Raw genomic sequence first — 27,415 nt, 5'->3', positions numbered from 1 at the left:
CTGTCGCTAAGCAGTTCTTCAAAATAATTCGCCTACCTGTTTAGTATCTGTTCTTTGTCACTAATTATGGAACCATCTCTGTCTTTGCATGTTGTTATTCTGGGTTTGAATTCTTTTCTGCAGCTGTTTATCTTATGGTAGAATTTAAGCGAGTCCTTTCTATTGTGGTGGTTAACAATCTCGTTTAGAGCATTTCGTATGGCTCTTTCTTTTCCCTTCTAAACGTCCTTTTTGGTTATTCATCCTGTTGGTTAATGGATCTACATTCTTCGTCAAACCAATCTTCGTTTATTTTAGCCTGGTTAGGTTTTAAAAAGCCTTTAGCCGCTGTATGGATAGCTTCTTTGCATTTGGTCCAGTGTTCTTCTATACTTAAATTTTCGTCAACTTGTCAGCTCTTCATTTAAAATTTTCCTTTATTTATCCCTAGCATCTTCAGATTTTAGCACATCAGTATTATATTTCGTAGATTTTGTGCTCTGGCCCTTCAAGGTAGTGGACAGAGTCTATATTAGCACCTCTACATGCTTTTACATCTAGTACGTCCGAGAAATGTCGACTATTAATTAGTACATGGTCAATTTGGTTTTTTGTTTGACCGTCTGGTGATTGCCATGTGGCTTTGTGGATATTTTTGTGAGGAAAACATGTACTTACTATCACTATTCCCAATGATGCTGCGAGTTCAATCAGGCGTAAACCATTTTGGTTGCTGACATCATGAAGACTATGCTCGCCGATCGTGGGTCGGTAAATAGTCTCTTTGCCGACTTAGCGTTAAAATCACCAACAATAATTTTTATGTCGTTGTTCTGACATTGTCTGTAAGTGCTTTCCAGTTTCTCGTAAAATATGTCCTTCTCCTCGTCTTCTTTATCTTCAGTGGGAGCATGGATATTGATAATGCTGTAATTAAAGAACCTGCCTTTAATTCGGATTCTACATATCCTTGGACTTATTGGATCGAAAGCTATGACTTCTGATTTCAATCGTTTGTTCAGTATGAATCCCACACCAAAAATATGATTATTTTTATCTCCGCTGTAGTAGAGAGTGTAGTGTTTTTTTCTAGGCTAGTACTACCTGTCCACCTGATTTCTTGAAGTGCTATAATGTCTGCTGAATATTCATTAAGTGTATTGGACAGACTTCTTAGTTTACCTGCACTGTGCAGCGTACTCACATTCCAAGTAAATAAACCAATATTAATAACCTTATCATTAACCTTATTTCGTTTGCCAAGTCGTCGACATCCGGCTGATTGTTTTGAAGGTTTCGTAACAAAATAATTTTTACAGGAGGGAGTGTTAACCCATTGCCCAACCCCCAACCTGGAGGACCAGTTCACCCACTCTTGTCAGTTGCCGATCCAACCTTCCACCCGGGTTGGATACCGGATCTTCAGTTGGGTTGCTCGGTTTAACAGAGGACATCAACGTGAAGGTGAGAGTCGGATTTGAGTAGAAGCGGCTAAGTGGAGTAAACTGGAATCACCTCCATATTTTCGCATCCCACTCCTTTGTCCCCCACAGGTAATGGTATAACGAAAACAAATATTTGTTTCTGTTTTGGATCTGATTTTTAATAAAAAATAGGCGACAGCTGCCAATTTCTGAAGATCCCCTTTTTGCAATACATTCATACCACATGTAGCAAAATGCATCTTTAGTTGCCATGTTGAAGATCGTGAAATTATACGTACTGAGTTTCAATTTATAGTACGCAAGACCGACGTCGGATTTTGGGGTTAAAAGTACCTGTTGTAGATCAAACGTGGCTGAGCAAAACGTCGTATTCTCTTTGGCTTTTTTTTTGTCGATATTTTTCAGATCCTTCGCCATGTTCTTGTTTCGAATATGTAAGTGAAATTTTTCTTCTAGTTTTAATTTTTCTTCTGCAGATGAATGTTCGTAATCGTGACAAGTATCACACAAATCTTTTTTTGGGCGAAAAAAAATGACATGTTAAACTTGGTATTAAATATTGTTTTGTATAAACTTTTCGTCGCTTTTTGTTCGATATTGTTATTTTGACAATATTCTTCATAGAGGGTATACATTTTGGATATATTTAAAGTCGCAGGTAGAAACAAATGTGTTGTTTTTTATCGACAGTAGTGACTTTCATCAGTTTCGAAGCAGTTAATATATGGTCGCGAATGGATTGTTTAACCCATTCATCTAACATTGAATTTTTGCAAACTTTATCTCTTTTGTCCTCATGTACTCGTATAACCCCTGTGGAACCAATCTTATTAAATACAGTCCTAATCATCTGAGCGCTAATACTTAAAGTATGAAGAAAGAAAAGTTTGCAGACTTGAACTTTCTTATTGTCGACTTGAAGGTGTAACGATTATTATATCTTGCCTACCTCAGGGTAAGATTATGGGGTTGAAAATGGGGGACAGAAATTACTGAGGACGAAGATAGGGCAAGCATAATACATCGAAACGTATGCGAACGCCACTCAGGGGTTAACTGGAGAGCTGGGGTCGTGGGTAAATAAATGACAAATGGGTTGGATTGGGATATCTACACAAAAAAATGAAACAAAGGGATACTTACATAAATCTCCTGGATAAAATGAATAAAATTGACAGACAAGAAATACCTCTAGCTATTTCAAATGGACGCCGCTTCGACAAGACTTCCTGCTGGAGAAAGAAAGAAAATTTCTTCTTCCCTAAAATCAAGGATACAAACAAGGGTTAGGAGACTTTTCTAAATAAAAACAAAAAAATGGATCAGAGAAACAAATCAAACGTTTATTTTTGTCTCAAACAAACAGTTATCAAAAATACAGATTGCACAAGAAGCATACTAAATAACATAATAACAAAATTAACAAAAACTTACGTGCTTATCTGTTTACAAAGGAGATTGCTACAAAAATCTTCGAAATGGTTCCTAGGTTATTTATTAATATGGTCAAATTAGATTATTAAAAATTAAGGATATCCTTGTTTATGAAAATATCTTAAAATTTAACCTTATATATGGAATATCTTTTCTATATCATAATCAAATTAAAATTGTTTTTCAACAATAGCAGATTTAATCCAAAATGGTATATGTCAACATAACGTTGTAAGATAGAATAAATTATGACATTTTATTGGCTACGCCTCTAACACAATATAAAACTTCAAATATTACAAATTCTTTTAATGAAAGCAATTATCAATTATCAAAAATAATGTCTATTTAATTTGGAAAAATTAAAATGTTAATTGTTGCCTTAATTCACAAACTTTGCCACTTAACTTTGAAAAAAAACTTGTTACTATCTTTGGGATTGGAGCTGCAAGGACAAAACTCTCTACTGGAACAAAAAGGAAACCATTTCCATATGCAGGAACGAAGATCTGACGTAGATGGGATTGGATCAAGCAGGCAAACGACAACAAAACTGGTGGGACATCATATATAGTCATTTTCAAAATTTCATCAGTTCTGGTGTACGTATCTTATACGTGGAACAAATCTTACGATGATTACTCTGTTCTAAACTGCCATTATGCAAAGAGTATTATCACCTTAACCGGTCTTAAGACATAACACAAAAAAATTGAATCGAGTCCCGATTCAAAATCACCCAAACATCTTTCTACTCTGAAATCTCTTGCTTGACTCCCTATGCGTTAGATTTTACAAATTCAACCAAAATAAATTCTCCTCGCGTCTCACAGCTAGTTTGTAATATTATGTAAAAGTAATGTAAAATCTTGTAATATTATAGTTAGAAATAACATGTACGAAATGGGGAATTTTGAATGTAAATAAAGACAAAAAACACTCCCAGCGCTAATACGTCTTTACTACGAGATAAACAACACGCCTTTTATTGATTATTTTTAAACGTCCTCGATTCCTAGATTTAACCGGAATATTTTTTTACCTGACAATGTAACAGAGACAAACACATCTATATTTTGAAACAACTGAACACAAAACTTAAAACAGAATTTATACTATTATATAGATATTAAATATAAAACGCTACAAAGGTAATAGACGAATGTAGAATGTCGTCTGGAAGTTACGTCCCTCGTTGTTTCATCTGCGTTATTTCGGATTCGAGTTCTTGCCTTACTGTTTCATTGAACACATTTTGAGATATAATCTCTTTGTTTATATCTTCAAGATTCCATTATTCCAAAAATATCTGTTCTCTGGCTCCTTTTTTTATTTTATTAAAACATTTCATCCTGCATTTACACGAAACGTTAATTTTTCTTTCAGGTACTGGATTTACTTTCCAGTTTATGTAAGACTTCCCGCTGTTTTTCGATGCTTTGATTTCAGTTCTTCTACAGGTGTTGTATTTTCGTTTTCGTTTAGGACATTGTTTTTCTTTTCCACTTGTGTCTTCCTCATCGGAACTATCAGATTCAGAGTCATTAATTGGAATTTGATTATGACGGCCAATAGTAGCTGCTAATTCATAGTTGGGGTCATTATCTTCATCATCTCCTCTAAACGGATCCGACTCTGAAGAAGGTAGACTTAAATCATCACGCAATACATTTGAAGACGGACCAGATAAATTATTTGTTAACTTATCCTCAATCATAATGTTATGTAATGTACTAGGTACATCAACTGGTCATTACAGAACGGACATCTTTTACATGGTTTGCCACATCTTAAGTTGATTTTGAAGTGAGAGATTTCTGAAGTGAGAGTTTTCAACAGTTATTTTCTTATCTGAAATGAAAAAAATAGGTCGGTACTATTTTATAATTCAGTTCAGATGACACAAATTTTATACTATGAAATAATTGTAAATAAATAATGTAAGATCTAATTTTTTTTATTATCGATTTTACTTACCTAAATACATATTCTCCTTCTCTTGCTGGAGGTTTTGAAACATTTTTTGAATCGTTGGATTATTCATATTTTAATATAAAAGGAATGTCGCAGAAAAAGTGTATCTCCAATGATATTCTATTCTAACGCACCAAAACTAGGTCAGAAGAAGCATATCTCCACTACCGCAAGATACTAATAAACTGAAAACACATCATAGCAAGTGTATGTCCATTAAAATTATACAACGCACATTTATTAAGTATACCGTTCCATACATAGCATACTTCTGCACTGAACTGACTACGCTTCAACACATAGACTAGTTAATAGGATGTAATTTTACTGGTCTCCCCTCCCACTTGGACTTCGACTACTTCTGTGGCAAATCAAGCATGTTTTAATGGATACGTCTAGCGTAAAATCTCACAAAAGTAAATGTTGGACATAAAATAGTTCTGCTCTCAAGGGGCGATTTGTTCCTACGAGTTGGGACTAAATACTGTCAGTTACGGTAGTACGCCCTAATGCTATAACCCCCAGAGTTCGCCAGCTATCTAAGGCATCACTTAAGGCAGCACTTTCACCCCTGTGCCATGCATCCCTTGCAGCTGCTCCTAATCCTCTCGGGATTGCTGCACAACAACGAATTTGACCGTATAACTAGACAGTTGTGATGCAGCTGTCTGTGATTTGTCCATTGACCGTGATGAGTGTTAGTGTGTGTCTATGTGGGCGTGTGTATATGTGCTTGTGTGCGTGTGTGTGTATGCGTTTTTATGTCTGTACCATGTTAAATTGACAAATCTACAGTAATGACATGCTACAGTCCCCATACCATGTTCTCAGTTGATCCCACGGGTGGTTATTGGGTTATATCTTGGTCACACCTGTCCTATGAAACTAGTAGAGGTGAGAAATTATCGATAGAAACCTATAATTTACATTACATTACATTACCACTATAGATAGTTTCCCACCTTTAGACGTTAGCTTATTAGCTAGTTGACTTTAGTCATATTTATACGTATGACGTGGAACATTAACATTTTTTTAATTTCACATAAAGTAAAAACTGATTGACGGCAATAAACCAAATGTAAGTAAAAAAAAATTAATTAGTAGTAATTTTTGAATCGAAAATTAAGTTATTCTACTATGATTTGAGACGTCGTATACACTCTTGTCACTACATAATTATCGAAGCTAGGTGGTTTAGTGGTAAGAATGCTGTACTTTCGACAAATACGGAAAAATAACGCAAAAGGTGGAAGACATATTAAGTTGTGAGATAGTACGAGTTAAGCTATTTCTTATACGTGGTTAGTTGACTTCAGTCATAATTATACGTATGACGTCGAAAAACATTTTATTTTAATTTCCCATGTTACAACAAATTTAAAATTAAAAAGACATTAATTAGTAGCCATTTTAATTATAAATCAAACAAACAATTATTATGTGTAAAGTTGGTAAAATGGTTAGAGAGTTGATCTATTGACCAGCAGATTAGGTCCAATTCCCACCAGAGATTTTGTTGGACATAATTAAAAAATAATAGAAATGATAATAATAGAAATTATGATACATTAAGTAACAAGTTTTCGAAAAATTCATTATTTGCAATGTATTCTCATTCCATTGTAATAAATCGAAAACTCTAAATAATTCAATTTCAATTCAAAATTTACAATGTACGGATTTATTTTATTTCCTGTTCTGCAGTCATCAGTTTTGAATGCAAAATAATCCGGTGAAGACTGTTTATGTCAAAATCATCACTAAATTCTTAGTGTTAATATCAATTCCTCACTTTTTTAAAAATCTGTACAAGTAATGATTTTCACCACAATTGAAAACACTGGAGTTATGTAGTGTTGTCAACGCAACTCGTTCATTGAGTGGGGTGCGTGCGAACTGCCTACCGGTTCAAAACCTACCGGTACCTGATCAAGCGATCAAACACATCGGGAATTGTTTTTGCATGGTAAGCATAAACTTTTTGCTGAAAAAACAATTCGCGAAAATGTTTTTAACGGTAGAGGAACAAGTGCACAATATTTAGAACGGGTACAATTCTTTAAAGACCGGATACCGTCCCTATAAAATACATAAATTCATCGAAAAATTCCTTGGAGATCAATACCGACGTTTAGAATTCTATCAAAATCTAAATTTTTGAAGGTATTCGCGAAAAACCGATTAAAAATATGCTTTTTTGACGTGTACTTTGTGAAATTTCAGTTACGACTAACTCCAAAAATATTGACTTTTCAAAAAAAACTCGAAAAAACAAAATTTTTGTCTTAAAATTCACTGTTCTATTGATTACTCTGGTTTTTTTTAAACTGTTTCCACCCCCGAGTTGGGGTGTTAACCACCTACAGGGAAAAAGCACATATTGGCATAGGGTAGATTTTGGTCTTTGAGCTATTTTCTACCTAGTATCAAAATTTCAAGCAAATACATGGATGTAAAAAGAATTCTGTGCGGAAACTGTCATATAATGAACTATGTATCAACTCGACGGTAAAAATCATATCTTTTGATCAGAGTGTACTATTGACAAAAATTAAAATGCATTTTAAAGGTGATGAGCGTAGCTCTCGTATGCATTTGCTGCAAATGAAGTCAGTTTTGATAAAGGTGTTATGCGATTTTTGCCATTTTTTAAGACACTCATGAAATCAATAAAATTTATCACTTCCATTGACCGGTCATTATGGGACCAGCAGATTAGAGTTCAATTCCCACCAGATATTCCCTTTTTTTTTGACATAATTAAAAAATCAGGGGCATCATAGCGAATATTGTCATTGGTCTATTTTTTATAGACGGTATTTTAAATAGGCGATTCTGCAAAAATTGCGAAAATTCTGCAAAATTGCGAAAAGAATCTGCGAAATTTTGCAAAATCAAATTGTCCTGTCCTTCGTAATTTACCAATACCTTTCGATTCCATATTGTTTGAACACGATGGTTGTCCTGCACATAATTCTCGCATTGTCAGGGAATATCTCAGTGCGATTTTTCCTAATTGATTAATTAGTGGCCACGGAGATATTTTTTGGTCTGCAAAATCACCTGACCTTGCGATTTTTTTATGGTGGTGTATATTAAGTCCAAACTATATGGAAATATTACCACTAAACCACCAAGTTTCGATAATTGAAAAGAGTGTAAAAAAATGTTAATGTTCGACGTTTTCATTCGTTCGATGTTAATTTCATCTTTTTTATTTCACATACATGCATATATATATATATATATATATATATATATATATATATATATATATATATATGCATCTATATATATATATATATATATATATATATATATATATATATATATATATATATAGATGACATCATATGTGCAGTTCCACCTTATCACATCAATACCACACTAAACATTTTTAATTCATTTAATAAACATCTTCAGTTTACAATTGAACCTGAGACAGATTTTAGTATACCATTTTTAGACACAAGAGTAATAAGGACAAATGACAATATTTTGACATTGGATTGGCACCAAAAGCCGACAGCATCCGGCAGGTATATAAATTACGATTCAAATCATACCACCCGTCAAAAATATAATACCGTACTAGGTATGAAAAAAAAAACAGGATAATGTCCATTGTTGATGACAACTTTTTACAAAAAAATCTGGACATAATAACAAAATTTTTCGTAACAACGGATATCCTAAACAAATTAAAAACTGATTTACAGCAGTAATTTCTACGACTGTCCCGTCCATGATTCTAACAACAAATCAACCAAATATAAAACACTCCCCTGTATTAATGGTTTAACTCATTCTATCATATTCATATTCAAAAATGTTTATAATATTAGTATAGCTAAATTAAATACCATGCACAGCAACAACTATTTTCAAAAATCAAAGGCCCAATACTAACCTTATATAAAAGTAATGTTGTTTATGAAATACCGTGTCTAGGATGTCAAAATAGCTACATTGGCCAAACATCACAATGGCTAAAACAACGCGTCACACAACATAAAAGTGAATGCCGTAGTTGAGCACTATGAAAACACTGGTCATGTACTAGACTATAACAAAGCTCACATTTTGGCACAGTCTGATAGCTACAAAAGTAGATTATTTCTTGAGATGTATTACATTAACAAAAATAAAAACACTTTAAATTATAAAACGGATACTGGACAGTTAAGTAACATGTATTGTAATATATTGAACAAAATTTATAAATATTCAAATTAGCCAACATTCACCTTAATAACAACTATCCTTAATAATTCATCAAAGAAATATCATTCTTCTAACGTTTCTTTTATTGTTATTTTTATTTTTACATTTGAAGTCATTTTAATTTTTTATCGTATTGCTGTAACGAACGTGCTTAAGACAATTTAATCTTGACATTCAATATTTGAAATACTTTAATGTCAGTTTTTATTTGTGAAATATTTTAATTTCTGTGAGTGTTAAATGTATTTGTACACCATTTTTTGTAATGTTCAAATCGTTTTACAGTTTACTCCTGATGAAGCTATCAAATAAATAGCGAAATATTGAGTATCTTAGAAAAAGGAAAGATTTATTAGAGACCACTTTACCCGATATTTCAAATTTTGATTAATAATTATACTCTTAAAAAAGTTATATTGACTAATATTTAGTACAATCCGTGTAACTAGCGCCCTCTATGAGAATCAGATATAAAAACAAATTCATAGGATGTATCAGCTTCCAAAACATATTCTTATACAATTTCATTACAATGTTGCCAGTAGTTTCGGCAAAATCGTAATTATTACGATTATTTATTTTTCAGTTTTTTACCTACCCTAGAGACGGGGTTACCTTTTTTTGAAACACCCTATATATATACATATATATATATATATATATATATATATATATATATATATATATATATATATATATATATATATATATATATATATATATTGTGATATTTAAAGTCTTGGTGCGCCAAGCAATAATTAGCTAATTAATTTTTTGATTAATTAAAATTATTTAAATGATATGATTATGACTCTATCACAATTTTTAATTCTTTTATCTCAGGGTTAAATTCGTGCTTCAATATCTATGCTATTACATGTGAAAGGTAAGGTCCAAAGAATACCGGAATAGTAAAAAACACATATGATCTAACACTATATATTGAAATAAAAATAATGAAATAATTCACATCAAAAGTTTTCAATAAACAAATCTCATATAATGATTCTCAAAATTTTGTTCTACGTACGTGAACAATCAAAATTAATGGTACAAACAATATTAATTGAAATCTCAAAATCCCAAACTATTCTAACTCTCCTAATCAAAATATTTATATCCTTTCTAAATTAAGTGTAAAAATTGTGTTATCAATAAAAGAAAAAAAACTGCAGAAAACAAAAATATCTCTCTCTGATGATGAGTGGTCCAAATCCTTGTTCCTTGTAGACTATATTATCTCCTCTCAACCGCTCCCTATGTAATCATCTTACAACAGATTGTTGCAAGTATATCGTCCTTAATGATCTCCTTCAAAAGCACAAATCATTCAAATTATGGTAGCCTTTCTCCTCTCGATAAACTGAATCTCTCGTTGGCCCGAGTGAAAAATGACTCTTGGAATATCTTCTCTTTACGATAAACTGAATCTCTCGTTGGCCTGAACAGTGACTCTTGGAATATAAGTAGGAAAATATGACTTACAATATTTTGCTGCTTCAGCTTCTGTCAGATACACTAACTCCACAAAAACTCACTAACATTCAACACTACTGCTTGCTACTTCTCGGGAACCGCCAGAGAACATTCACTGTTCGTCTTACAGACTTGGAAAACCAACTGATTATCTTTTCTCTCTTCTAAATCTAGCTAAACTTTCATTCCTACATACCTATCCCACCTTTTTCAATCTCCGCCAATCAAAACTCGTCACAATTCCCCCATTTGTTCATTTCGATAACAAACAAATTTTTACCTATAATTATAAAATTTCCTAAAACTTATTTACAAATAATATTTTTCTATAATTCTTAAAAACTAACAAAAACCTCTTTCTAAAATCTCTTCTATTTGTCTCTAATCACTGCATTAATGTATTTGGAAAACCCGGTTCAATTGTCTTTGGATTTCACTTAAAATTATGCGGGTCACTCAAGTATAACAAAGAAATAATTTATGCATAGCTTACATTTTGTTTAGTACAGGTAATCCAAGAATTTAAAAACTTTCCTTCTTCGAAATGTTTGTTGGTTATTCTTTCTGAATTATTTTAATGTTTTTTTTGAACTTTGAAATATTTTAAACAAACCAATATTTTTCTCGATTTTACATATCATAACAATATAGATATTGAGATGATATTAAACTTAGGAGGAAGAAAATTAGTGTTTATAAAAAAAAATAATTTATAAGTTATATACTATAGAATATATTTATATGAGGGCATTCTTAAGAAATTAGCATATAAAAAGTTAAAAAAGTTTTTTTTTTAATAAGTATGATATATTTAAGTGAGCCATGTGCATAGGCAACCAAATATACTCTGACAGTGACAGTTAAGGGATGGTTGCGAATGTAGAAGTGGGGTTATTTATTGGTTTGAGATGTTTAATTTACATGTAATTACGGATTTGAGGTAGTGTAGTATATTAATTTAGGCTGTTTAATTTACATATAAGTTTATATTCTGATCTGCAAAGCCTAAATGTCAATAAAATTCTCGATAGAAAAAGAATTCTCTAGAACACGGAAGATAACCTTGTTTGCGAAATAGACTATTCGAGAAGATTCATGTATGTAGGTAATAGAACAATTCGAATAGGATTTCTTGCCAGATGGTTCTGGAACATTGAAAAGGTATAAATACTCGGTGATTTGAATTTAAGGAGGACAGTTACTATGAAGTCAGTATAAAGTCGGTCAGACAGTTAGTTAGTAAGAAGACAGACACAGTTAGTTACAGTTAGTGAAGTCAGTTGTTCAGTAAGTTCAAGATTAGTCAGTCAGAATTAGGAAGAAAATATAAGTATGCAATAATCAGTGATTTAGTATTAAAATTTGATAGTATTGGAAAGTATATTAGAAGAATATTGGTTGGAGATTGGAAAAAATAAAAATTATATTATGATTGGAGATTAGTAGAAATCAAATTATAATAGTTATATCTTCTTCTTCTCATTGCGCCGTCTCCTTTCGAAGGTTGGCGATCCAAATGGCAATTGTAGTTTTGGAAACTGCTGCGCGAAAGATCTCTGCGGATGAGCAGAGATCTTTCTCTGCTCATCTCCTCAGGTCTCCCAGCCACGAGTTCTGGCGTCTTCCTACTGATCTTTTGCCTTGTACTTTTCCTTCCAGTATAACTTGAAGTAATTCATATCTTTCGCCTCTCAGCACATGACCCAAGTATTGAATTTTCCTGTCTTTGATTATTCTTAGTAATTCTTTTTGTTTACACATGCGACGAAGTACCTCAACATTAGTAACTCTTTGTACCCATGGAATCCTCAACATTCTGTCTGTATATATACATCTCAAAGGCATCTATTCTTTTTTCTATTTCAGAGTCCATTGTCCAACTTTTACAGCCATACAGCAAGACAGAAAAAACGTAACATCTGATCATTCGGATTCTAAGCTGTAGACTAAGGTCTGATCTTGTAAAAAATGTTTTAATGCTCATGAATGTTTTCCTTGCTTGTTCGATTCTTGATAGGATTTCTTTTTTTGGATTACACTGACTATTGATATTTGTTCCCAAATATTTTTATAATTTTTATATATAATAGTTTTATTAATAATATAAAATTTATAATAGTTATATGGTGATTGGATATTGGTGTATTAAAAAGAAGAATAAATATAAATGCTATTAAGAAGAAAAATATTTTAAATTGATGGAAGCTGATAATTGGAAAAAGTAATTTCACAAAAACAAGGATAACCGAAGCTGAGAACGAAGACATTGAGTCGTGATTAAAATCTATATAGTGGAGAACAGTTTCATTTAGGCATTCAGTGACAGAAAGGTACAAAATTTTGTTAATATAATTTAGTTAGTGTCATAACAATTTCAATTTTAAAGATAGTTTGTTTAAAATTTACATTGTCTATATAATTTAATTAGTTTCATAAGAATTTCAATTTAAAGATAGTTTATTTTAAATTTACATTGGCTATGTTAAATATATATATGTGTATTTCATAATAGATATAATAAAGATAATTTCAGAAAGTGCTTACAAACTAATTCTTTGAGAACCGCGATAAAAACCCTATATATATATATATATATATATATATATATATATATATATATATATATATATATAATGATGTTTCTAAGTCCAAGAACGATATTTTTAAAAAAGAACTTTATTTACAAGGGACTACTTACTACAGTAAAATGCAAAATAAGAGTGACGCTATACAATGCAAAAGTAAATTTATAAGCTCGGTGACGCCGAGGTGTGGCATGCTGACGCTGTCCTTTTATTATAGTTGAATTAGCAGTTCTGGTTTCTTAACTCCTCCGGGGCTAGATGAGAACTATGGGGTGGCATAGTTCGAAGAAATGGAAAATTATCTGGTACCTTTTTTTCTCGTACTGTGAATTCTTTTGGTGATTCTGGATTTGTCCTTTTTGTGTATATTCGCCAAATGGTGTAGACAAGGAAAATGATTGCTAAGAATATAAAATTATGGTATAAAAACTGACATGTTGAAAATGAACAGGAACTGTGTCTAGATTGTCTATTTTGTTTTCTTGATCTGCTAAAGCACTTTGCACATTATTTAATTGATCTACTTTTATCGAGTCTATTTTTATTGGTTTAAAGTTAAGATCACTGACCGGCATTTTTAGTAATACTTCTAAATTTGGCAGTTCCATTTTAACAAAATTTGGAGTTTTTAGTTCAAATGTTTTTAAAACAATAAAACACTGAAAACTTTGTTTTCAAAACTTCCACAAAATTTATTTTAAATTCTTATCACTACAGTGATACTACTGTTTTTGGCATGGGTTTACACTTTATAGTCTCTAATGAAATAGGTTGAGGAGGGGAGAACTGTTTGTCTCAAGCTGGTCATTCAGAATTATATCTGTGTTTTTTAATTTGTTGATTTCCATAGATTCTAACAAAGATAGCTTAAGGCCTTTATTTTGAATGTGTAGAATTTTAAATTCGTCATTAAAAGAATGATTATGATCTAGAAGGTGAAGTGCGTATGTAGAAACTGTTTTTCTATTATTGGAAGCCCTTTTATGTTCTGCTATTCGTTTATTAAAATTTCTACCTGTTTGACCAATGTAAGTTTTTGGGCAGTCGCCACATTAAAGTTTGTACAGACCACTGTGTAAGTGTTTTTTATGTTGGCTCTTATTGTTTTTAATATATTTGCCTAGGTTGTTATTTGTTCAATTCTACACATTCAAAATAAAGGCCTTAAGCTATCTTTGTTAGAATCTATGGAAATCAACAAATTAAAAAACACAGATATAATTCTGAATGACCAGCTTGAGACAAACAGTTCTCCCCTCCTCAACCTATTTCATTAGAGACTATAAAGTGTAAACCCATGCCAAAAACAGATCACTTGAGAAAGGCAATCAGCCGAAACAGCTGTAGTGATAAGAATTTAAAATAAATTTTGTGGAAGTTTTGAAAACAAAGTTTTCAGTGTTTTATTGTTACATAAAATGAATTTCCATCAAGTAACGGTCGAATCCATCAATTGTTTTTAAAACGTAATTGTCTATATATATTTCGCACAATAGTGCGTGTTCGATTAAGTAACTACCGTTTAATGGAATATTGTCCGAATTCTTATCACATTTTTGAATACTGATCACTTTGTTTAGCGTTATTACGATCCACTTATTGTTTTCTAGTTTTTGAATTTTTATATTATTAATTTCTGTTGGCACTGATTGACATTGATTTACAAACTTTTACTGTATGAGTTGAACTTCGCAAGGGGCTGTTGGTGTTACTTCAATTGACTGGACATCGTGGCATAAATATTCTTCTTCTACCAATTTTTGACATTGAACGTTGGCAAGTGCATATTGGTATCGATTGGAAAGTAGGAACTTGGATTTTGGAATAATTGTTCTAAAATGAGTTTGGTATCTGGTCGGAAAGGAATAAAGATGATAATAATCATAGTCATTGATCTCAACAATAGGCAATTCAAGTACAAAAATTATTTTATTTGCTTTACTATAACTTTTTATCTTAATTATTTTTTCGAATAACAAAATATTTTGCAAAGATAATTTAAAAGGGAGTTTGTTATTTTTAAGAAGTTTACTAACGTTTAAAATTTCGAGAAATAGTTCATTTGGGTCGGCTATTGAATTATGAAAGGTATTTAGTTTTGAAAAGCTGATAGCAACTTCGATTTTTCAACTTTTTCTATCTTGATGTCTTTAATTAAGTTTTGAACTTCTGTTATTCGTGAGCTTAAAATTAACTGGTTATGGGCTAAGGTTTTTGTATTATTTTCAAAATTCTTTATTGAAGATCTTAATAGGGTGATTTGATTTTTAACTATAGTTTTAATATTATTTTGATTATTTGTTAGAGTTGATATAGCGTCGTCGTAACGTTTTGCATCGTTTGTTGTCCAGAGGATGAACCTGCAACGGGAGGTTTCTTTAATTCTTTGATATGTATAATTTCTGTCTGGTTAATGTCTTTTTTATATTTAAGTCTTTGTCGTACAAGTTCTACTCGGTTTCTGTCAAGAATTTTAGTTATTTTGTAGGGACCTAAGTATGGTTGATGTTTTTTTGTTACGTTTTTGGGTATTAACCTTATAAACTACTTGTCCAATTTTGAATTCTGAATTTATTTCTCCTTGATCGTTTCTTTTATTAATTACTTTAGTTTTATTTTCTGTTAGAGTTTCATGTACTTTTTGGTAAACGTGTTTTAATTTGTCTTTATGATTTTATATATTCGGAATAGAAATTTTGAGAAAGAAATAGTTCGTTGGGGTTTCTAGAGTCTGTATGTCCGAAAGTCAATTCAAATGGGGTAAATTTTGTGGAACTATGAATAGAATTATTGTAAGCTATAAGAGCATAGTCCATTAAGTCATCTTCGTTAGGATATGTCTGTTTTAGAATTCTTAAATGTTCGATTAAAGTAGAGTGTATTCGTTCAGCTATTGAATTTGATTCATGGTGGCCAGGAGTAGTAAAGTGAACTTTGATTTTGTGTATTGCTAATAAATCTTTTATTACTCCGGTATTAAATTCTCTACCTTTGTCTGCTATTATTAATTGGGGAATGCCGAAAGAAGTGAAGTATTTTATTAAGGATTTCGCAATGTGAATCGCGTTTTTACCTGGAATAGAATAAGCTTGGGCAAATTTAGTAAATGCGTCCGTCATAGTCAAATATTTGTTACCGTCATATGTAAAAATCCACAAGGAAACAAAGTTCCTGTATTTGGCTGTATACCATATATTAAAAATTTTTGAATAAAATCCTTTATAAAAGGTATATAAAAAAAAAATAAATAAAAAAAAAAAAAAAAAAAAATAAAAATAGTAAAAATATCTATATGAACAACTTGAAAAGGTTTGCTGGCGGTTTCCGTAAGCATTAGCGGGACATAGGGGGTGTGTCTACCGTATTTATTTTTCTGGCAAATAGAACATTCGTTAATGTAATTAGTAATAGATGTCTTCATATTTTTCCAATAATAATTTTGACGTAATTTTTCGAAAGTTTCATTAATTCCTCTATGGTTAGTTTTTCCTTCGTGGTAATTTTTTAATAAAATGATTTGTTCTCCTTCGTTTGCTACTGTATTAATTAATCTAGTGCATTTAATTAGTTTCGGACCATTTTCAGAAAAATGTTTTAGGTAATACTTATTAAAATCATTATACAGGTTGTCTTTACTGAAATATAAATAAAATGTATTGTTAAGATCTGTGTATGCCATAAGAAATTCAAAAATATATTTTTCATTATCAGTTTCAGGAATTTTGACTTTAATTATTTTATGGTTTTGATAAGTTTCATGAGTTATATCGGTTTTTGGGTAAACGTTTGGGTACACTAAAATTTGGTGAACTTTGTTATTTATTATTTCGTCTAAAATGGGTATTCCTTGATTCGTTGTTTCATTTGCGGTTGAATGTTGTGTAGATTCATCTGAGGTTTCGTCTGGTGTATCTATTTTGTCTGGAGGTATTCTTATATCAGAAATAATGTTAATTTGTCTTGAGTCGTTATTATTACTTGTTGAAGGTTGTGGGTCTAATGGATTCTCTGCAAAATTTTGGAGGTATTTTAAAATATCTTCGTCTACGTCTCCAGGATTATTTACTATTGATTCATCTTCTAATGCGTTAATTGTAATGCGAGATAAACAGTCTGCATTTGTATTGTGTTTTCCTTTTTTATAAATAATTTTGTAATCGTATTCTTCTAGTTTTAGACGCCATCGTATTAATTTTGAGTTTGGCTCCTTTAGACTGAAAAGCCAAGATAATGGTTTGTGATCCGTGTAAATATAAAATTTTCTTCCGTAAAGTTATGGTCTAAAATGTAAAACAGGCCCATACAATTGCTAATAGCTCCTTTTCTATAGTTGAATAATTTGTCTCTGATTTATTTAGAGTTCTCGAGGCGTATGCAATGGGTCGATCATTTGGAACATTTCCTTGTGATAATACAGCTCCAATTGCAAAATTGCTAGCATCTGTCGTTAAAATAAATGGTTGGGAAAAATTTGGATATTGTAGAATGGGGTCGTTTGTTAAGATTTGTTTACAAGTTTCAAAACAATCAATAAAATCTTTATCGTGGTTTACTTTAGAACCTTTTTTCAAACATTTGGTCATCGGTTTAGTAATTTTTGCAAAATCTTTTATAAATCGTCTATAATAACCTAGTAATCCTAAAAAGCTTTTTATTTCAGTTTGGGTTTTCGGAATGGGAAATCTTTTTATGGCGGAGATTTTATCAGGGTTTGGTTTAACGCCTTGAGGGGTAATTACATGTCCTAAATACATAACTGTTTTTTGTAAAAATTCTGACTTGTCTAATTGTACTTTTAAGTTACTCTTTCTGAGTCTTTCGAAAACTATTTTTAACTTTTCAAGCTTCTCTTGTAAAGATGTACTATAAATTAAAATATCATCTAAATATACTATACATGTTTCGTCTGTTAATCCTCTTAAAACATTATCAATAACTCTCTGAAAAGTCGAGGGTGCATTTTTCAAACCAAAAGGCATTCTTTTAAATTGAAAGTGACCTTGTGGTGTACTAAAAGCTGTTTTTTCAACATCTTGTGGGTCTACTTCTATTTGGTGGAAGCCACTTGCAAGATCTAGTGTCGAAAAGTAATTTGCTTTCCCTAATTTATCTAAAATTTCTGTTATGTTTGGTAACGGATATTTATCATCTACGGTTCTCTCGTTTAACTTTCTATAATCTATTACTAGACGCCATTTTCTTTTTCCTGTAGCATCTTGTTTTTTCGGGACCACCCAAATGGGACTCGAAAACGGGGAATTGCTATCTTCTATTATACCTTCTGCTAACATCTTATTTATTTGGGATTTAACTTCTTCTCGGTGAACTTCCGGGAAACGATATGATTTTGTATATATTGCAGAATTGTCAGTGAGTTTAATTTTATGTTTAATACTATTAGTAAAACTTAAGGGTATTCCTTCGCAATAAAATATGTCTCTATATTGGAAACAAAGCTTTTTTAGTAATTCTCTTTCTTCTTTGTTACAATGATTTATCCTTATATTTTTTAAATTCCTCTTTAACATGTTATCATCATTAATAGACGTTTCTTCATCAGTTTCCATCTTTCTTATAAAATTAATATTTACTATATCTAATGGTTCTATATCAAAAGGTTCAGTAATACTTAACGTTGTCTTATATTCGCTTATATTCGTAATAGTGGTTATAGCAAAATTATTTTTTACGTTAACTACTGCTTTAGGCATTTCGATTCCTTTACCGAAATTTTTATATTCTAGTATACCTAATCCTACATTTAATTTTACCGGTATTTTGACTATTTGCTTAGTTCTAGGGGGAATAATTATTGTATGATTAAAAGTTGATTTGGGATATAATATATTCTTTTTACTGGGTTCAAAAATTATGGGTATCGTTACATAAGGCGTTTTCATTTGTCGCGCGTTGACATTAATTGAAGCTTTTAATTTTTGTAATAAATCTATACCAATTAATCCATCGAAATTTTCGCTAAATTTAAAAACATAAAACTTATTATATTGATTTACTTTAAAAATGTTAAAAGCTGGAATATTGATTATTTCATTGTGCATAGAAATTCCGTGAGCCGTTTGTATATTAAAATTTTCGTAGGAAATAAAATTTTTATAAAATTTATGCGCTAACTGTGGAGATATCAAACTTTTGGAAGACCCTGTATCTAATAAAAATCTGGCATTGAGTTCAGGAATAATAATATGTGGTAAATCTGCTATCGTTGTATTTAAATATATTATGTCGGATTGTAATTTTCTTGGCGCATGCAAAAATTTGTGTTTTCAACATTTTGAGTGGGATTGTGATATGATCTTTCGTTTGTCTCATTTGGATTGCGATAAGGACTGGATTGAGTTTCATAATTGTTATCGTAAGGCGGTAATGAACTTTGAGTTGGGTGTACGTAATCAGTGGGAATATTATTTTCAAAGGGGTTTTTGAATTGTATTTGATCGTTATTAATTTGTTGATTAAATAATTGGGTAGAGGTAAAATGTGGTCTAGATCTTAAAGAAGTATTTCGTGAATTTGTATCCATCGGTTCCGGCTGGTATTGATTTTGATTTTGGGGTTTATTATTAACATTTCTTTGTTGAAAATTAGGGTTATTAGTATGGAAGTTCCATGGTCGGAAATTCGAATTATTATTGTCGAAATTTTTTGGGTTGAAATTAGAATTATAGTTATTGAAATTTCGGAAGTGATTTTGGTGTGGTTGAAAAGTATTGTTGGGATAAAAATTATTATTTTGGTATTGCGGTCTGATGGTTTGATATTGGTAAGGTGGAAATCTCATATTAGGGCGATTTTGTTGAAAATTATTTCTAGGAATAAAAGTTCGATTAAGATTACTGTTTCTCGTAGGATTATGTCTCGATGATGGCCTAAAAGAATTTTGTGAGTGAGTTTAACTTATTTCCACGTTGTAACGAATATAGAAAATTCTCTTCTTCGATAACGAAGCTCATAGCTTTCTCTAAACTGTCTGGGTTTCTCAATCGTATATTTGTTTGTAACGATAAGGGTAAGCCTCTAATGTAAGTTTTTAAACATAAGTCATCGTAACTATTTATTCTAATTAATTTCTCTTGTGCATTAATATTAAGCGTATTTAATTTTTGTGTTACTAAACTACGTGTTTCTTGGCATCGCATGCCAAAATTATAAGGGGTTTCATTCTTAGGCCTCAAAGTTATCAGGTCTTGGATAAGGCAATCGAGATCTCTTTGGTCTCCAAAACTAAGATTAAGGGCATCTTTTACGAGTTGCCATGTATTTAATTCTGTCCTAGAACCTATTAACATTTGAGCTCTTCCATTTAATTTACCTAATATAGCTCGAAGTAAAAATGTATTTAAGGTGCCGTCTGTTTGGCTAGCAAAATTAGTTATTAAATTTTCACAATTATCTATAAATATGGTTAAGGTATGTGGTACCATCATATGCTGGGATAGAATCTAAGTAAAGTTTTAACAATTGGTAGTTTGTTTGAGCCATTACGTTATTTTTATCGCTATTTGGTTCTAAAATTGAATTTAATTCTGCTACAAGACTACTTAAATCTAATTTACTATCAGTTTCACTCATTAAATATTTATTCTTTTTATTCAGGTAATATATCAAATTGTAATAAAATATAAAATATGTTCCAATATAAAACTTTCAACTTCAATCTAATAAAATATTTTCAAAAATATGATAATATAATATAGTAATAAATAATCTTTCTCTTATTAAAAATATCTCATAACATTAAAACCTTTAAAAATTGTTTACTTTCGTTAGCTCTCTGATTATAAGTATTTTCAAATATGGAAATAATAAAATGGAAAATAAAATGGAAAAAAATAGGAAACACTTACATTAAAATGTAGATTTTCAGCATTTCTTATAGGATTCGACGATTTTGTTCTTCTCCCAGGTCTTGTTGAAACTACTGCTTAAATCTGCTGCCTCTAGGGTTCGACGATTTTGTTCTTTCTCCAGGTCTTGATACCTTGTCTAAAGCTGACCTTGGACACTTTCACAAAAGGTTCGGTTTTCCGGTAAATCGTTAAAACGAAAAACTACGCGAAACTGTTCGATTTTTGTAACGGTTAGCAACGTAATTCCCGAAAATCTGTACTGACTGCGCCAATGATGTTTCTAAGTCCAAGAACGATATTTTTAAAAAAGAACTTTATTTACAAGGGACTACTTACTACAGTAAAATGCAAAATAAGAGTGATGCTATACAATGCAAAAGTAAATTTATAAGCTCGGTGACGCCGAGGTGTGGCATGCTGACGCTGTCCTTTTATTATAGTTGAATTAGCAGTTCTGGTTTCTTAACTTATATATATATATATATATATATATATATATATATATATATATATATATATATATATATATATATATATATATATATATATAAACATCATACTATCATTTTCACATCGATACATTATGCTTTTACCATCAATTTAGCATCGTCTTGCAAAGTAGCATCTGTATATCGACGCTACTTTACAAGACCTTAATAACTTTTTTCCTGTACTTGTTACAAGAATTTTAACCATCTCATTGATTAGAGTGTTGATACCGTGTTTATATTTTAAAATATCCGCTTTCTCTTTTTATCCCTTACTGAGTTATACAAGTTTATTCCAGAAAATGTTTGAGTCTAAAATGATGGTACAGTGAAAATATTATATATATTTAGTTCAGGGTTTTACCGTTTACTCGCTGCCATTATATACATGAAAATGTATATCCCACTTTCATTATCAATCATTTTAGCATCAGAAATTTGGCATCGCTGTTGAATATAATATTACCCACAATGAAATAGTAAATTTAAGAATATATATATATATATATATATATATATATATATATATATATATATATATATATATATATATATATATATATATATATATATATATATATATATATATATATATATATTCTTTTCATCCACAAATCATTCTGGCATCATGGTTGGTTAAAAGTAACGGGTTATGATATATTGCAACTACCTATTGTATCTTCGCTCCAATTGGTCCAGTCGCGACGTACAGCCCCTCAAATGATAGGATTTAACCAATAAAATACAATAAGACAGAAAAATCGAATATAGCAGCATGTCAAAAAGGCCTTAATTATATATCTTCGTTTCTATAAGTCCAATCGTGACGTACAGTATCTCAAATGACAGGATTTAACGAATTGAAAAAAATGAAATAAAAAAATTAAATACAGCAACATGTCAAAAGGGCCGTAGTCACGTATCTTCGGTCCTATTAGTCCAATCGAGACGTATAGTACCTCTAATGATAAGATTTAACATAGAGAATACAATGGGATACAAAAATCAAATACAGAACAATGTCAAAAGGGCCTTAGTTGTGTATCTTTAGTTCTATTGGTCCAATCATGACGTGCAGTACCTCAAATGAAAGGATTTAACAAATAAAATACACTGAGGTATAAAAATTAAATAAAGTAGCATGTCAAAATGGCCTTAGTTATGTATCTTCGGTCCTATTAGTCCAATCGTGACGTACGATACCTCAAATGATAGAATTTAACTAATAGAATACAATGAGATAGAAATCAAATACAGCAAAATGTTAAAAGGGCCTTAGTTACGTATCTTCGTTGTTAGTAGCCCAATCGTGACGTACAGTACCTCAAATGATAGGATTTAACCAATCGAATACAATAAGATAGAAAAATAAAATACATCAGCTTATCAAAAGGGCCTTAGTTATGTATCTGCGGTCCTATTAGTCCAATCGTGACGTTTCGTACCTCAAATGATAGAATTAAACTAGTAGAATACAATGAGATACAAAAACTAAATAGAGTAGCCTGGCAAAAGGGCCTTAGTTATGTATCTTCGATCCTATTAGTCCAATCGTGACGTACAGTACCTCAAATGGTAACATTTAACCAATAGAATACTACGACGTAGAAATCAAATACATCAACACGTCAAAAGGACCTTAGGTATATATCTTTGCTCCTATATATGTTATGTCAAAAGAGCCTTAGTTGCGTATCTCCGGTCCTATAGGTCTAATCAGGATATATGGAGCCTAAAATGATAGGATTTAACGAAGATAATACGATAGTGGAGAGAAATTCAACATGGCTGCATCTAATAACACCTTAAACTGGCAGCAATAAAACGAATTTACGCACAGAGGTATGTGGCATATTACGTGACAGGATTTAGCGAATACCATACGATTACGTCATACATCTCTTTGCATACGTCTACTTTTAGTTAACTACTTAGTATGTATTCAGTACTTAGCTTTACGGTGTTGAGGCATGGACTCTTAAACAGAAGAATGTTACAAATCTTGAAAGCTTTGAGATGTGGTGCTACTGCCGTATACTAAAAATAAGTTGAGTGGATAAAATTACAAATGAAGGGGTAATACGTAGAATACATAACGATCCAGAAGTTATACTGAATATAAAAAAGAGAAAACTTAAACACTTTGGCCACCTGATGAGTTAGTGATGAGTGAATTATTCAAAACAGTAGTAAATAAAATTAGAATCGCCCTAATGATATCCAATCTCCGATAGGAGAGGCACTCAAAGAAGAAAATATGAAAGACTCGAACAATCTCCAACGTTCACTGTTAAACATATTCCTCCCGTTCACTGCACACATTTACTGCTCCTTGACGCTGTGACGAGAATGAGATAGGATTTAACAAATAAAATGACAGAAAACTAAACAAGACAGTGTGTCAAACGTGGAATGCGTCGTAGAACGTGAAATAGCGTAAAATTATATGATGGCCATAGACGTTTCTTTAATACCCAGCAAACGACTTGCTTTGTAAAGTTACATAGGCGGGATCTGTGCGAGAAAAAGTCGATCATTCGTTTTATAATCCAAAGGGGACCATAAAATATTCAACGTTAAAATGTGACATAATGTAACGTTATGACAAATCTTTTTTCTCCCGCACGGGTGCATGCCTGTGTACCTATACGAGGGGAGTCGTGCATAACTTTTAAGTTGATCGTAATACATAACTGCAACAACAAGTATGTTGACGGTTTGGGTTAGTATATACAGTGCATTCCGTACGTTTTTTAAACATGATTAGGAAATTGTTGACTGGAGGCTATTAAAGAAGTTCTTAAAATTTATGCGGGTCACCCCCTTTTCTGTAAATGGGGTGAATATTGTTATCCGTTTAATTTTTTCCCCAGTTAAATAACTCCTGCTGGTATTTGGTCTAAGCTTACTTCTTTTCCCCATTTAAGCTGTTTCATAGCTAATTCTACTTCCTCTTTATAGTACCCTGTTCACCTGGCAATTTCGGACTATTTCATCTCTTATAACATAAAACAGTTGTTTCAGATATCTTTATCGCGTTTAACATCAATTAACATCAGCGCTACATGACGCACGCAATGCCACATTTGAACACTACATTAGTACATTGTCTAAAGAAGATCATTCAGTATGGATACCAACAAAAACACTTAAAGAGACCTGAACAACACAACCCACAAATTAAGAAAGATGACGTTAGTTGAGGAAGATCAGACCAGGAAAAAATGTCAACATTTTCAGAATACCAGATAATAATAATCAAGCAATAGAACACTGAAAACTTTTGTTTTTAACTGTACGCCAGTCGTGAATGACATACCATTTTTTTAAATAACACTTAATATTGCACTTTTTTAGTGTATTTATTTCATGTTTCAAGATAATTCTTTTAGGAATATATTTATTTATAACATACGGTCTTATGGTCTTATTACGGCTTTCAGATTATACGACATAAATGTATCTTGTACCGCAATGCTAATTAAGAATTACGTTTGTAATGCGATAAGAGGTCCAGATATACGAGACACCAGTGACTCATGCCGCACTGATAAAAAGCCGACAGGAATCTGCATTTCTATAAAAAAATAGATTCATTTGTTTTGTGTATTAATTTAGTTTAGGTCGAACAAGAGTTGCAGTAGAAGATTTTTCTAAATATAGAGTGTAAACCATATTTCCAATGCTTTATGAAAGAGAACCAGTTTATAATATTCCGGACGACGTAATAACACCTTATTTTAGAATATTGGTCGATGAATTGAAATCATTGTTCAAGAAACGAATTATTCATGTGCAGATGTTTTACTCTAAAAACATGTAAAACTAAAATCTCGATTAAAAAAGTTGCAACCAGTTACTCTCGATGAAATTTAACCCCATTATTGATTTTACGAGTGATGAAATGGGTCGACAAAAGACCAGTTTTAATCCTTGCAACATTTAAACATAATAGTTGTATCTTGGTTTAATCAAATAAAAAGAAAAATTATACACAAGTACTAAAACCACAAATTATTCTCGATTATAACTTGGTGAAAAAGAGTGTTGATTTTAGTGATCAAGTGGCTTCTTACCAAAGCCCAATACGCAAAATTCTGAAGTGGTACCGGAAAGTGGCAATGGAATTAATATTTAATACCGCAGTAGTCAATGCTTAGTTGCTAAATAATAGAAAACGTAAAAAAAGCGACAACCTATCCTTGAGTTCAGACTGGAGTTCGCGAAGGCATTTACAAATAAAGAAATGTTGTAACCCTCATGACCAGTTACACCCAAAAATACCATCTAAGGCAAAGCGATGTAGATAATACAAAGAGAAGAAAGTGTACAAGATGTTACAAAGTTTTAAGAAGAAGCATGACTAGTAGAAAGGCTGATAGAAAAGTTAAAAAAGTTAAAACATACTCTGAAGAATGTGATGGCAAAACTGAAATATATCTAGTGTGCTATAATGAAGCACATTTGAAAACAATTTTACTTATACAGGAACTATTATTGAGTAAAAACGTATTGTGCCTCAAGTGGCCTTATAGTATTGGAAGTCGTAAGTTGATAGTTTCCAGTAGAACGTTTTTATTGTTAATTACCTCCGTAAAAGTGAGTTATAGTATTTATAAAGAAATAGATGTAAATAATATGCCTTCGACATCTAAAAAAGGTAGATGTGAATATAAACGTAGATTGACCACTGCTGAATTACAATCATTGTTAGAAGCATCGGGCGAGGACGATGTAGATTAAATGAATGGTGGAAGTGACGGACGAAATACTTGCACAAAGTCGTTCAGAAAAATCGAGGATTGCGTTTTGGAAAGAGACAACACAAACAGAATTTAAGACTTTTCTCGAGCTTATGTTCCATATGGGGACAATTAAAATGAACCGTCTGCATGACTACTGGAAAAATATAGGTAACTTCTCTATAATCTATTTCTAATGAGTGTAGAGTAATAAAATCTCATGAAGTATTCAAAAGCGCTACAGGGTAATCCGTCAATAATCCGTCAATAAATTCCGTCCGCATTGCAAAATTCTGTCGTTTCATAAAGAGCAGGTAGGTATCACCCTGTTTTAAGGGATTAGTCCATTGTTATCGACAGATAAACACTGAGCCAGAGGCGCGCTAGTGGGTTAATTGACAAAAGAATATGCATTCTTAAAAATCATATTAAAGGAAATAAAAATGTAATACAGCAGAACAGTGTTATTAAAAAAATATAAAATGTAACAATAAAATATATACGAACCGAAATCGGGAAATACTCACAAACACACACGAATGAACTTTACATATTGAAACACTTGTGGGGAGTTTAAATCAATTTATTCACAAAAACTACAAAAACTTTACTGGATACGTTATTACAATTCTACATCACTATAGTCTTCATCCGAAGAACTGTCATCATCCCCTGGTGTTATAATTATAGGGTCAACCACCTGATCGACCAAGTTGTCCAGTTGCCACATTTTATCTTCCTCTTTTAAAACATGCTGGATTGCTTTTTGCCAGTTTTCTGATGTGATTTCCATAATGGCTTGATCAAACAATACCTTGACATCTTTCATTTTAAATGTGGTATTGTGCCTTGCAACATATCCTTTAACTTGTGCCCATATAAGTTCTATGGGATTTAATTCGCAATGATATGGCGGTAGGCGTAGCACAGTTACTTTATACTTTTCTGCTACATCTTCTACGGCATGAAGCGAGATTTATGTTGTTTTACTACGGCTAGTAGTTCCTTCTTTATTGAATTCGTCTCAAACTGAATACCTTTATTTGACAGCCAGTTAATAATTTCTTGCTTTCTCCAAGCTGAAGTTGGTACCTTCTCTATGCGCCTTGAATGGTAGCTTGCATTATCCATAACCACGACCGAATCAGCTGGAAGAAATTTTAACATTTCCCCGAAGTAGTCTTCGAAGACATCCGA

The 27,415-nt window shown here is 31.6% G+C and overlaps 1 protein-coding gene across 4 annotated transcripts in view; it reads left to right on the top strand.

The window, feature by feature from the left end:
• The window catches only part of LOC140450148 (pyruvate dehydrogenase phosphatase regulatory subunit, mitochondrial), a 767,651-nt gene that overhangs the window by 471,992 nt on the left and 268,244 nt on the right, over positions 1-27,415 (top strand). The window contains exon 13 of one of the 4 annotated variants that reach the window (XM_072543595.1): positions 1,299-1,617. The exons of the other annotated variants lie outside the window; for them this stretch is intronic. Within the exon in view, the coding sequence (XP_072399696.1) occupies positions 1,299-1,460 (162 nt within the window). The 3' untranslated portion in view covers positions 1,461-1,617. Of the gene's footprint in view, positions 1-1,298; positions 1,618-27,415 lie in introns of those variants that run through there. 4 annotated transcript variants of the gene reach the window in all.

The sequence above is a fragment of the Diabrotica undecimpunctata genome, chromosome 9 (genome assembly GCF_040954645.1).
Source record: "Diabrotica undecimpunctata isolate CICGRU chromosome 9, icDiaUnde3, whole genome shotgun sequence".
NCBI lineage: Eukaryota > Metazoa > Arthropoda > Insecta > Coleoptera > Chrysomelidae > Diabrotica > Diabrotica undecimpunctata.
The sequence above is the reverse complement of the archived record's forward strand: the minus strand, read 5'-3'. Positions and strand labels throughout refer to the sequence as shown.